We start from the raw sequence: 14301 nt of genomic DNA on the forward strand, positions 1-14301 counted from the left end.
AATAAAAATCCGTGCCAATCCCGTAAGAGACTCTCTAACTCACCCTCACTGACTGAGCAGTCATACCGAAACCGTTGCCATCGATCCTTACTACGCGGTTCTTCGGAAATCAATTTGTGGAGTTAGCACTTAGTTGCATCTGTACAGTCAATGGCACGGAATTTTCTGAGAAAACGTCTTATCCTCCATTCCTATAAAGTTAAACTGTTATGAGACCTCATTCTATGGCACAAGGAACCGTCTTGGTACACTATAAAGTCTATATGTCCACAATACATCTTAGTGAAAAACAACTCATCCCAGCAGGATAGCGAGCAGGCATAATGGTTGAGTACGGGAAAGATAAAATCGCCAGGAATTGCGGAAATAACCTAAAACTAGCTCAAATCGATCATATCTTATACTATAATCTACGATAGTTTCCGATCCTTTCATATTTCATAGGCAAAATTATATAATAAGTAATGGAATTATATTTCGATGGAGAATTGACCAATACTTTCCATTTTAGAATGAACAGCGTTTCGTTCTCTTCTTTAAATTTTCCATTGCTGTTGGCAATAACAGAACATATAATTTCAAAAACAGAAGAAACTGAAGGAGGGGGATCAGAAGAGAAACTGGATTTTTTTTATATAAGCAGTTGTCCGATCGCTGGATTAGCTTAAGGGATTGGATTCTTCCCTGGCTGTCGTGGTTTCCTGATCCCCCTCCTTCAGTTTCTTCTGTTTTTGAAACTATATGTTCTGTTATTGCCAACAGCAATGGAAAATTTAAAGAAGAGAACGAAACGCTGTTCATTCTAAAATTAGCGAAGAAAGTTATCTTTGTTGTCTGCATACACAAACGGAGCATATATGGAACTCCTGTATTGCGCTGAAATATTTTTAAAATTCTTCTTAACACATTTATTATTATAATGAATGAATGAACTTGACTATTATAAGAATGTTGCCAACGAAATGTTGTAAATCTACAGTATATTTAGATTACACTGTAGGTTGGTCAATGGTTGCATAATCCAGAAAATACCACTACCGTCGGCCCGGTGGTGGTATCCTGGTATAGAATTGTTTCCGGCACCTGTGCATCTGGTTGCCAGATACCAAACATGGAACTTTTTCAAGCCACTTCTTATACATTAAGCAGGAGAGTGGTCTCACACCAGATGATACAAAATCTACTTCCCGCTTAAAAACATTAGCACAATTATCCAGAGCAGAGACGTGACGTCTACTCGGTCCACCAGAATGGCAAGATTGTTTACGTACCATTTAAGCTTTTATAAAGAGATTTTTGAAAATTCTGAATCCATTTGCTCTAGCATAAGAATCAAAACGTCCAAAAAAAAAAAAAACTCACCTATTCCATTTACAGTGTACTTTTTTTTTCTTTTTCTTTTTGGAATTTCACTAAGTTGCAAAATAACTCTATAAACGCATTAATAAAAGATAAGATGGGAGAGAATGCAAATAAATGGAGGTTTGTGGTGTGTTACCTAATGGTATTATTTAAAAGATAAATATCTTTGGGAAAGGTTAAAATTCGCATTGCCGTATTGTAACCAATTAAGTGGCCGAGTGTCACATGAATACTGTGCGCTCATGTTGAACTGTCTCCGTACAACTGGTCGATGTTGTTCGGTAGCGAATTGCAAATGCTCGCGGCAAACTGCTTTTAGAAAGAGTTAAGAAACTGAATTATGGCGGTAGTTAGTAGATTACTTAAAGCATGAATTTGCCACATTGCAACAAATTAAATTACCTGAAGAGGTAGTGAGATAATCACGCTAATTAGATTGTTGACGGTCACATTTCTTTTGAGATAACAATCTTTCCAAACGCAAACGAGTCTGGTGAAGCAGAGTTATTAAGCTCAGCAAAAGAAGGAAAGCGACCTTTACATCGAAGTCGGAAACCTAAAGCACGTTGCGTTTACTAGCGAATTCAAAATTCCTGTGGTACAATAACTAATCCCAGTCGTGAAGGTTATACGTTATTTAAGGTCACTTAATATTCCCAGGACATAGTAATAGTGCCATAAAACTGAAAATTACCGAAATTAGTGCGAACCACTGTTTTCTGTCTTGTTTTATCAAGTCCACTTAAATTTATTATAACCCGGATCCAGTTTCATCTAAACTTTCATTAAAAATAACTATCGTGTATAACTAGGGACCATCAAATTCGGTTGAGAGCTGTCTCGTTCCATGAACTTTATTCCCATTTAAAGGACTGGTTAAGCTTTAGGATTGCTAAGGGTTGTCTTTGGAATTGAAGCAGTCTTAATTTTGTTTTTATATTGATCCCATACACGAGCGATTGAAGGACCCATAAGCACATCAATGCTGCATGGGATGCAGTTGAGAACTGAGGTAGAAATGTATTGATGTTTTAATAGTTATTTCGGAATACTTAATGCTGTTCCAGAAGACAGAGATGGACGGAATAAAATACGAAGAGGAGAAAAGGGTTCGGTGTGTTTTCAGTTCAACAGTAAAGGGATGCTCTTGTACTAACAGGTGAAATAGAAAGTGGAGGAATGATGGTTACCAGTTCAGTACAACAATGACCATTGAGGTACCTGTAGAATAGACACAGTGCTGAAATGCTCCGTCTGTGAGATAGAGGTTGAAGTGAATCTGTAAGAAAGGGACCAACTATGAGCCGATTCGCTCTCCTTTGGACGATCTCAGTGGGGATAGCACTCTTCCTTTCATTCTGGCGAACAAAATGCAGTTGTTTTGTTAGCGCACAACAGAGATAGTTGTTCTACAAAAGGATGAAATAATGAGAGCTCTTCTAGCGTTAATACATTTTTACAATGGAAGTATATTTATTTACATCTATTTTCAAAAGATAATAAAATAATAATGTAGTTAAACAGTCGAGAAACTAAGCATCTTACCTAATAAAACTGGAGTATTTTAATTTTATTATTTTGTGACTGTATTACTCATAGAAAATATAGTATTGTGTAGTTCATTTTCCATAGAAATTAAATTTATGCAGCAATGCTTCATACGTTATTTCTGAAATTCCAAGGAGGGGTGGTATGGACCTACTGTAGGTGTTTGCCACTTATATTGGCAATGATTTCCTTACAATTTTTTTCTTATTTATTTTTCTGCACACGTTTTTGAAGCACGATGTTTATGTCCATTCATCAGCCAAAACATTATTATTACCTACCTATTAGCCCAGGTTCATTAGCCCACGATGCTAATGAACCTGGCTGTGAATGCAACTGTTTGTCCAAATGACTACTCATAAAAGCTCTTTTCATATAAATACGCGATCATCCAGCACTGTGTTCAACAATTGTAAGTTTTCTACATTATTAGGAATTGACAGTGTCTAAATCCATCAAACATTCTGAGTCATGCGACGCCGTCTGTCCATAGCATTTTGACTAGAAAAAAAGAACCGTGCATTGTGTGTTGTTCCAAGAAGGATATTTGAGTATCATGTTTCTGGCGCTATCGAAAACACTGTGCAATAAACTGGCTGTCCAGTGTATTTTACCATGTTATGCGATACAGTCATTCTCAATTTTAGGTACGTTTGCAAATTTCCTTAATGCCATGTATTATAATATCATTTGGAGAGTACTTGGATAGATGAATTAACCAAAAGCTGTTAAGTAAATTGATCTAAATTATTTATAAATACACGTGATATTTGATAAATTATTTTATTGACATTTTTAATGAAGTGATGTTATCGAATAATTCAGTATTACGTGTATGGAGAGACCATGAGTGATATTTTGCAGTTTAACATGTATCAAGTTTAATTAAATATTAGTTCAACTTGACATGCTTTATGATTTTAATCATTGTTGTTTTCCATCTCTATGGAAAAAATTGCTGCGTGGGAGATAAATTTAACATGGAAACACTCTATGTTCACGGTACTGTGAACATCCACAGCCGTTATGAATATGAGAATCACCTGAAAATGTAAAATGGCTACAGCACAAGCGTCAATCAAAGGTTATTTCCCAAAGAATAACTCTTAAAAATCATTACTTGGGTGTGATTGAATGTGCTTCAGAACAGTAATTGACAGTTTATACAACGACTGTCTTGGTTGTATGCTAATGCATTAACGAAACAAATAGCCAGTGAAATGAATTAGACAGAAAAACATTACTTGGTGAATAATGCCAAAGGAAAATGAGAAAATTATGCCACTGAACTGACACTGCAGTAGTCCAAATTGAGAATTCAGTTGAGAAAATCGAAAACAATGTAACGAATCAGCACTGTTTTTCTATTCTTATTCGTGTGCACTGTAAAAGCAGCCTAATACATCACAGTCCAGCAAAACAGAAGACAAAGGGAAAGAGCTTGAATTCGGGGGTGGGGGGTGAATCGTCTCATAAGAAAAAAAAATCAGATTTCAGTTGTATTATGCTGGTAGAAGGACCGAGATATATGATAAAGTAGCAGATGTGTTCGTTCCACCATGTGTGGTGGGAATACAAGAATCACGTGGTGGACCGAGACAAAAGCCTGTCGTCTGTAAATGTCTTTAAGTGGAATAAATTTCATCTCCGGTTGTGCTACCTACCCTGCTTATAAGAGGCCTGAAGTGGCATGAAAAAACATCCATATTTGGTTCTAGAGTATTTCTGGAGTATTTAACATTTAGCTCATCCATCACTAACGCACAGTAGATGCTTTGCGTTAGTGAATTTACCCTTTCATGAATGGGATTCGCATTAAAAAGTAGAAAAGGTGCACACTTTCAAGTTGACTGTTTCTCACGCGCATGCAATAATGGCTTATTGCCGGAGTGACTATAACCTCTGCTATGCATCCGAATCTTAGTAATGCATCGATGGTTGTCGTTAGAAGGTAGATAATTCGAAGCCGATGTGATACCATTATCCTATCTATTGGGATCTGAAGTGACTTGAGAGAATGTTCATTCTTAGCAGAGAGTTCTAGTTTTACATAATCTTTGGTTGGTCTACAGATAAATATGAATGCTCATCAACTCTATACAAGCAGCCTAGTCATGAAGATGCTTCATACCTAACTTCGTTTGCTTACACTTGGAAAAATGATTAAACAAGAATAAGAATTTAAGTTTAATTTAGATAAATATTCTACAGGTTTCAACTAAATTAAAGTAGCAAATATTACCGACATATAGTGTAGAACATGCTGTGTGTGTTTGTTTGTTTATTTATTTTCTTAAGTTTCCCAAATCGATGATTACCTTACCTTTTGTGTGTCGGAAAAACCTAGTATATCTTATCCAACATAGGTGTTTTTTTATTGTTCCCAATGACGAAAACCCTGCAAATTGCCATTGCTGCAAATGCCCATGTATTGGCAGCAATGGCTACTGAAGTTGAACGTGAGGTTGTTATAGTAACAAAGTGTAGCAACTGCGCAGGAAATTATTTCGTGCATCGGTTAGGATTCTTGAACAAAACAGCGAAAATGTAGTAAACAGTTATTGTGAAGTGTTAAAAAATAAAACACACTACCGAGAATCCTAGTGCACTCAGCAACAAACATAACACGTACACGAAATGTAGGACGAAAAATGTCTGTAATAAGCCATCATTTCTTATCTTATAAGTGAGGGAACTCAAAGCTTATCATTTAGATAAAAGATATATATATCCAAAATAACCAAACTAACTATAAAATTCAATACGGTATTAAATTATAATTTTTCGCTCCTTTATTTGCCATTCGCTAGAAATAATAAGCATCATCAGACCCGAAAAACACCTTATATAAAATTTATGAATGTATCTTGAATATACAATGCTTACTATTCACTTCTGCAAAAAATATTTTTAATGATAAATAATTAACTGAAACTGACACTTACCCCTGGTCCTTGTGTATGTGTCCTCAATCAATGTCTTCAGTGAGTCGTTATCCTTGGAGAGGTAATCTCCAACCACATAGTACGTGTCTATAATCTCTATGTAGTGTTCTTCTCCTAGTTCTTTCAATGCTTCTTCCGCTTGCTTATCATCAGGACTTTCCGATACCACCAAAATTATTTTATCCCAGCTGAAGTGTTTGAGTAATGCAATAATAGATTTGCATACTTTGGAGCTTGGAGGTAATGTTCTGGCAAAGGTAGAATAGATTTCTTTATTGGACACTTTTTGATCAGAACATCTCTGAAAAAAAGTGGAATCAATTTTTTTTCATCTTCAACAATAAGAATAATTAAATGAAATGAATAAATTATGTTATTGTAGTTTATTGATGCAGAAAGTTTTTCGTTGTCTTTCCAGATCTCAACCAGGTCTTCATGTACGCTTGAGATCTGCGCATATTTAAAAAAATTAAAAAAAACACACCCATAAAAAGAACACCAAGTCACAAACTAAAATTTAAGTGCTGATGTGAATTTGGCAGTAAATCTCACGGCACAAATTGTGAGGTAGCCAAAGGGCCCAAAAGGTAAGCGGACGGGGATTTGGCGAGTTTGTACACTTGTGACCAAGTGTACAAATGTAGCATGTGTATGTTAACATCTTTGCATTCCATGAAAGAAAGCAAATAAGTTAACAGGAAATGTATTGGCTCCTTTATACTTTGTATATCAAAAAGCTATTATGTTTCATTAAGATTTCTTTTAAATTAAATTTTACAAACTGTCCCTTGCTGAGCTTAAAGTTAAGCATATTAGTAAACAATCCCATTTTGAAATAAGATCTCTTGAAGATTGAACACTTTTTTTAGTATATAATCTAAGTCTAATTATTTAGTATAAAATTATTATACCGGCGAATATGTTAATAGAAAGGGGGATGGTAAATCCCTTTATGTTTTTACAGCCGGGTACGAAACTCCGATCGAAATCCGCGGAGTTTCATGCCGATAAAAACTATCGGCAAGCCCAAGTGTAAATGATCGCTTGGATAGTACAACACCAGGGCAACTCCATGCAAAGGTGGAGCAAGCTCCGTCACTAACTTTAATATTCTCTCATATTTACATTATGAGAGAATATTAAAGTTAGTGACGGAGCTTGCTCCACCTTTGCATGGAGTTGCCCTGGTGTTGTACTATCCAAGCGATCATTTACACTTGGGCTTGCCGATAGTTTTTATCGGCATGAAACCCTATGGATTTCGATCGGAGTTTCGTACCCGGCTGTAAAAACATAAAGGGATATACCATTCCCCTTTCTATTAAAAATGCAACGAATATTATTTACATGTGAATTATAAAATGCGTTTGTAATAATAGTTATTATTACACAGTATCCGAAGACGTTGGATTCCATGGGGTCCAGCAACTCATCGCGGAAGGCCCATCATTTCTTTCCTTAAAACTAATTCACTGACATTTCTATACTCGCCACTCTCCAAGAAAAAAACCTGACCCTTCACATCCTTATGGAATATTCTTCATCCACTTAATAAAACCTTATTAGTAATCTGCATGTTTTTCTCTCATAGCCCCTCGTTTTTCCTATCAGCCAAATGTTGTAAGGCAAGTCTTCAAAATGTCCTCATGGAAACTCTTCACAGAACACTTACTATTTTGATCTGCTGCCTCTGGATCCTATCCAAGAAACCGGTAACAAAATCTGTTGTAGCCGTATCAAAGCCTTATAAAGAGGATGATAACTTCCTTATCCTTGCTTGTCATTGTGTTTCTTGAATCCACCATCCTTGGAGTTATTTGTCTACGTTTTGCAATATGTCATTTACACTTCAAATCCATGACCACTTTCACCCCCCATATCACTAGCTTCGTCGCTTTCCTACAGCCTGGAATTATCAGAGTAACAATGAATTGAAGTCTCTTCCAAATATAAATTAAAACGTTCATTGGATTTCAGTACAGAGACCACATGTTAAGTAACAGGAACTAGTTTTATTAAAATAATAATAAACCCGACTAGTTTCGTGAGTCGTCGGACTTATCACGAGCAAAGGTCTTGCATTAATTAATTAAAAACTAGAAAGAATAATTAGTAATAATTTCACGACCTTTGACTGGCTAATGCATAATTTTTCTTCTTCCTGTAGTTTTGATACAGTTCGATGAAATCCATCTCCTACTTAAAGACAGTCACAAACATCTGCCCGTGATATTCGAAGTGATAGCCTGTTAGTAAAAGAGTGGATAGGCTATTCACTCGGCCAACCAAGCCGCAACTTAATTTCCTATCGACAAATATTGAAATGCTTTAATTTCATACACTTAACTGTAATTTTTTTCATGGAGATGTTTTTGAGGTGTCAGTTTTCTGCACTTTCTCCTTCTTCTGTTTTACCCTCCACAAATTTCAATTCGAGGTTTACTTGATTCGAGGTTTCGATCGGATCAATATATAAACATTTCTTCAAATGGCAAATCATTTGGAAAAAAGAAGTATATGCAAATGAAGTTCTTTTTTTGTTTATTTGTTTGAAGAGAATCAAAAAACTTAGAGAAACAGAGAATTGTTTTCCGAAATAAGCTTCATATTCAATCTTATAAAGACGTGTTTATGATTTGGTATGTAGGATTTATTTGAAGGTGTTACACTGAAGGTGTGACGATACAGAAAAAACTACCAATTAGTACAAAGTTCTATTTCCCTGTATATACCACAATTATACTTTTGTGGTGCCATTGATTTAACTTGGAGTTTCCATATAGATCTTAATATCTCACGATTGTTCCATCGAACTAAACGTAAGCCATGCTATCAAACCAACGCTAGTTATGCTAAAATATTTTGCATGAACAATACATCATACCATGATGTTCACGGTTTTAAAAATCACACCCCCAACTTATCGGCGACAACGTTTAAGTAATAATTACTTTTATTTACGACTTCACATTTTTCTCGAACCAGTTCTCTAAGTTCATTAATTTCGGATTATCAGATTCACACTGTAACTGATAGCGTTTTTTTTTTTTTTTTTATCAAGGACACGTTTGACACATTTTCTTCGATTACCATTTTCTGTTTCTGCTTTCTTGGATAAATTTTTCACAAAGGAATTAAAAATAAAAAAAACGTATGAAACAAAACCGTTATTTATTTGGGACTCGAGATTACGCTAAAATATTTGATGGTGCGATTATTTTGTTTCTCTTAGAGTGTTTTTCAGCACATGACTCTACTAATTTCCTTAATGATCTCCCCTGAAGGTTGAGTAAATTTGAGTTTGATCCGTTCAAATTGACATCTAGTGCGATAGACGAACGACAGCTGTCTTACTTAAATTAAGATAAAGATTAAGCATGCTTACTTTTAAATACTATAATATTTTAAATCTTATATTTAAAATATTATTAAAATAATATTTTAAATATTATATAGCTCCGCGTAAAAACGTTGTGTAATTGTTTGAAATTACAACTGAAGCACATTAAGACTATGAGGTCAGAATGGCGTTTAATGAATATTAGTAAATATCTGCTTATTCATATAAGTTTCATTTCAAAGCAGAAATCTAAGATTTGCAGTTTCAAATATTTCACCTGATACTGACTTTTTGTGCAGCAGTATTGAAACACGTTCATCACATTGAATTGTAATTAAATTCTTTTATGTTTTTAATTCTTTCTTTATTACTAATCGTTTTACGTTTCATGTGCTTGTACTGCAAATGTACAATAACAATATATCTATCTATATAAAAATATGAGATATTCTGCCGGGTCAAATGTGTATGTAAGATGCTAAAAATATAATATTTGCATTTGATTTTTGCAATATTCGCTGTGTATGTTTTGTATTGAATATAAATACAATAAATATTATAATAATATATGCCTATATTACGATTTTTTTCGAGGGGGGGGCGTGAAATATTTTAATTTTTTCAAAGGGGCCCTGACATCCAAACGTTTGGGAAGCACTGGTCTAGACAACAGACCAACAATCAGAAAACAATAGAAGTTTTATGGTCGGAGAGTCTGTTTATGTGTGTGGCCCACGAAGGATTACAAGAATCGTACCATCTAATAAAGGAGTCACAGATTATCCTTTTCAGACCATTGTATATTGCGCAGCGCAATACAATGGTCTGAAAAGAAGTTCATCCGAGCTGGATCTTGTGACAGTGATCTTGTGACTGCTGTTAATTACTAACAAGTAACTATTGGTATAATGGATACATTAACGCAGAGTCGAAACAATCAGGCTTCAGAAGAGTATACTATGTATGGTTGTGCATTCTCCAGCCTTTGTCTAAGGAAGAAATCCTCGAGTTTCTTAGAGATAAAAAATTCTTCTACCTCTGTACTCGATAAGATAAGTCGTCTTCAGAAAAAAAAAGCCTTTTTAAAGATTCCTCGCGTCCTAGACCGGATTTGAACCTAGGAAGTTAAAATATCGCGTGGTTCTGATATTGGTGGAGAATCGACTGTTGAATTCATCAGTCTACCTAAACATCGTTTCCAACGGTGATGCAGAGTGGTATGCTAACTATTGGCTGACTAGACAGGCATGCCTTGGACGAAACGCTGAATTCCATTAACATCGAATATTAGTACTAAAATGAACTTGGTAGGTTTCCTGTGTAAATGGTAGTTGCTTCCACAGATTATGTGGAAGGTTCGATTCTAATCGCTAACTGAAAGAAAGTTTTCTAGGCGACTAGTCAGTCTTTAGCAAAAAAGTAGTTTCCCTTCTAATAAACTTGGATTTTAAACCCAGCAGCCCAAAAATTAAACGTAGAACTCGCATTCTGTCTGAATTCTGTGTTTGTGTGTGTTTGTGACGTTCTGAATTCTGTACATACCTATTAAATTTTAAGAATATGAGATAGAGGCACTTGTATATAGTAATTTCTTCCCTGAAAGTCTTGATTCGTTGATTGCCTCGAGCTCGCTATCAGTGTCAGCCAAAGGAGACGCTGCCTAAAGATCTTCAAAAAAAGTTACTTGGAGCCAAAGGAGCTCTGACTACCCTTTGGAATAAATGGCATTATAGGATTTGATTTAAAAAAAATAATAATGAGTTAAATTCAATAACAATCTTTCGGAATCAGTTGACTTCAGTTATGGACGACTAAATTATGAATTTTGGCTATATGCATTAATAAATAAATTCATCGCTCTTAAGTTGGGGGGGAAAAGTTTTAATGAAAAAAATTCATTATCAGATGCAAATAATTGAAAGTGATTCCAAATGACACATGGCTATATTTAGCATAAAGTCGAAAAAAGTTTTTGATTCACAAAAATTTAACAGCACCCCCCCCACTCCCGATTCATTCACAGTATTTTTGCCATCGTTTTACATCAGATTGTTATGTTAACGTTCATAACATTAGAAGAAAAATAACTAGAATCGGTTGTGAACATAGTTTATTGTTTTAGTTTTTATTTCTATTTGTTTGTCAGCACTTTACGACAGATTAGCCAGATGTTTCATTACTACCACGAACATTGTCCAATGAACGTCAAAATAAGGGGAAATGTGGAATGGTTTCCAGGATAGGGGAAACCATTCCACCGTATGAGACCAGCTAACTAATACCGACTGAACTGCGGAGGCTCCCCACCCTCAGAGCCAAATTCTCCATTCTAGCTAACTGTGTGCTGGCAGACCTCTAGAAATTCATATTTGCTATTTTTTTTTTCAAAAAAAATTTAAAAAATGCTTTTACTTATTTTACCATCTAATCCAAGTTTTATCATCACGTTTTACCTATTTTTCTGAAACAAAGAAAGTTTTTGTGAAGTCGATAAAACTGCGATGATATACAATGGAAGGGATTTAATAACGTTACACTTCCGCATGACCTGACCTGCAGCGCACGATTTGTGACTGTTATAAACTTCACTTCGCTTACGCTTCCATAAAATGAAAATTCATATAAAAATGGCTTTTCGTATGCGACATTTCATTTTTGAAAATCCACATAAAAATGAAAAATGAATGAAGATAAAGTTTAAATGCGGAAACTGCAGTGAGGCGAAATCTGTAGTCGAGGACTGAAAATATTGAAAAAAAAAAAAAAAAAAAGAAATCAAACATTAATAACAGGAGTATCTGTTTCTCGAGATAAAATGACCAAATACCCATGATAAAGTAGGTAGGCCACAAACATGTAAGATTTACAGACCGAGAAACTCTTTCCAAACAATCTGCATTCAAAACACCTACAAGCAGATCCGGAATAAGCTACTTATCTTGTCGTCTGAGCAGCTCGCTGTAGACATTGCGATTACACTGGAATTTAAATACCATGGAAACGCTAGCAGGAGAAATAATAGCAATTGAAATGCCTCTGTTGACTATTTGGGTAAATTGAGGTCTAGTCTTTTCAATTTTTTCTAGTCTAGTCAATTGAGTTCAGTATAAATATTGAAAAAAAGAAGTTCTTGTTTTCCTATAAATATTTAATCATGTAACCATAACTTCTTTGCCTATAATGTCGCTTGCTGTTGCGCTAAAAATAATTTCATTAATCAGAAGTAATTTGATAAAGAACAGCTGATAATACTGCTGATATGAGCATGTATCATTACTAAATATATTCACTGCATTTCTAAATAACGTGTTGTTAGAAAGTAGAAAATAGTGAAGGATTTACCAACAAATGTTAAGTTATTCGAAAGATTTTGTCTTTCCACTTTGCTTGTCTAAATCAGGAAAAAAGAACGTATGATATAAACACGAATGTCACATCCAGAAGAAGATAAAGGATGCTGTAAAAACCATTTACTTCGAGTCGTTTCTTACTCCGCAAAGATAAGGATTTATACTGTGGTCGAGTTGAATGACACACGTAGATATAATGAGAAAGTTTGACTGATATAATACCACACGGAGTTCTATTTCCATCTCGGATACCATTATATAAGAAATAAATCGAAAAATAGAAAAAAATTTACTTATAATATGTCAGTTTTATCTAATTTACGCCTCAAGAAACAAATAAAATCTCCGCGAATATCTTTGGGAAAAGCTATGAAAAGCCATTCACGTGGATTTTTCAGTCGCTTCTGAGGAAAGAATGAAATGAAAGAATGCCAAAATTGAATTAATACCACTACATGGAAATGGGTTTATTAGCTTGAGAATTTTCTGTACTTAACGATTTTTTTTTCTGTAAAATTTTCTATAGATATGTAAATATTTGCTTTTCTTTGACATTCCTTCAAGCTAAAGCCGATAACATTTTTTTTTTTTTCGTTTCAGGAAGTCACCATAGCTTCTTATGGTTTTAAATGAGATAGCGAATTAAATATTATTTTTTACTTAACATTAAACTTAGGCGAGTTTTTTACTAGCATTTCACTTCCTTGGATTGATTTAATTAATTTTTTTTTTAATGTCGTCTAAGTTTTTATTTCAACTTAGAGAAGTTTGTATTAACATGAGCAGTTTAAGATAAGAAATACGCGGAAAAGTTCAGTAGATATCACATTAGTAAAAGAGATAATGAGTTCCCTGACATCTTGAATTTAAATGTTTTAAAACTCATTAAATGATAGGCTTCTTCCAGGTATATGGAGAATTGGTTAGATGACTACTAGATGGCGCAACTAGTCATCACATTTTGTTACAGTAATGTAAATATTTGTCATTTGCGATCATCTTACTGAAATCTGTTTAGTTTTGATAATTAATGCTAATACCTAGAATGTGCAAAGCAGTGGCGAATTCTCTATGCTTGCTGCACAAGCTCATTCATTGAGAAAGAAGTAATATTTATTTGTTAATAAATGCATGCATTTATAAGCATTCCATTTAGGCTTTTATTTTTGTAGACAGGAGACGTTTTAAGGCTTGCGCGGCAATAATTAAGCTTTGCGTTGTGTATCGAAGGCCAACGCTAGTCAAGCTACCTTGGCTTGCTCGGTTATGGGAGCATTCAGGTCTCGCTTCAGCACTGTGATTTCATGCGCGCGCATAGCCATTTCCGCTCCCTCCACGTCATCTCACCCTGTTGCTTAAACGGGCCATATGCAGTCAACGTAGCTCTAGCTAGTGAGCTTCAGGCAGCCTTTACAAGTGCGTGTTGCTTGGGAAAATTAAGTTACAACCAACTTTTTATGACGATGTTATTGACCAGTTCATAAAGAAGAACTGTAGGGTAGAATTTGTATTCAAGTAGCTAAATTGAAAAAGACAGAATATAATTTTTAAAATAAATGTTGTATTTGTATGATTAAATGTACATAAATTTCTAAATACAGGTAACCCTCGTATAACGCGGTACTTATACAACACGGTTCCGATAAAATCTACAAATTGTAGTAACCCTTTATCTTTTCATATGTTTTTCACCGCGCGACTTAAAAATCAAATTTTATCTTCGTTAAATTTGTGTCTGCCTGTATCCCGCATCTAA

The 14301-nt window shown here is 34.8% G+C and overlaps 1 protein-coding gene across 1 annotated transcript in view; it reads right to left on the minus strand.

The window, feature by feature from the left end:
- Positions 1 to 14301, minus strand: part of Gyc32E (Guanylyl cyclase at 32E) — a 107323-nt gene that overhangs the window by 63565 nt on the left and 29457 nt on the right. Inside the window, exon 2 of the mRNA XM_090407652.1 lies at positions 5856 to 6156. Within this exon, the coding sequence (XP_090263778.1) occupies positions 5856 to 6156 (301 nt within the window). The remainder of the gene's footprint in view (positions 1 to 5855; positions 6157 to 14301) is intronic.

Source organism: Typopeltis vanoorti, chromosome 17 (assembly GCF_054136105.1).
Source record: "Typopeltis vanoorti isolate ZY-2024b chromosome 17, IOZ_Tvanoo_1.0, whole genome shotgun sequence".
NCBI lineage: Eukaryota > Metazoa > Arthropoda > Arachnida > Uropygi > Thelyphonidae > Typopeltis > Typopeltis vanoorti.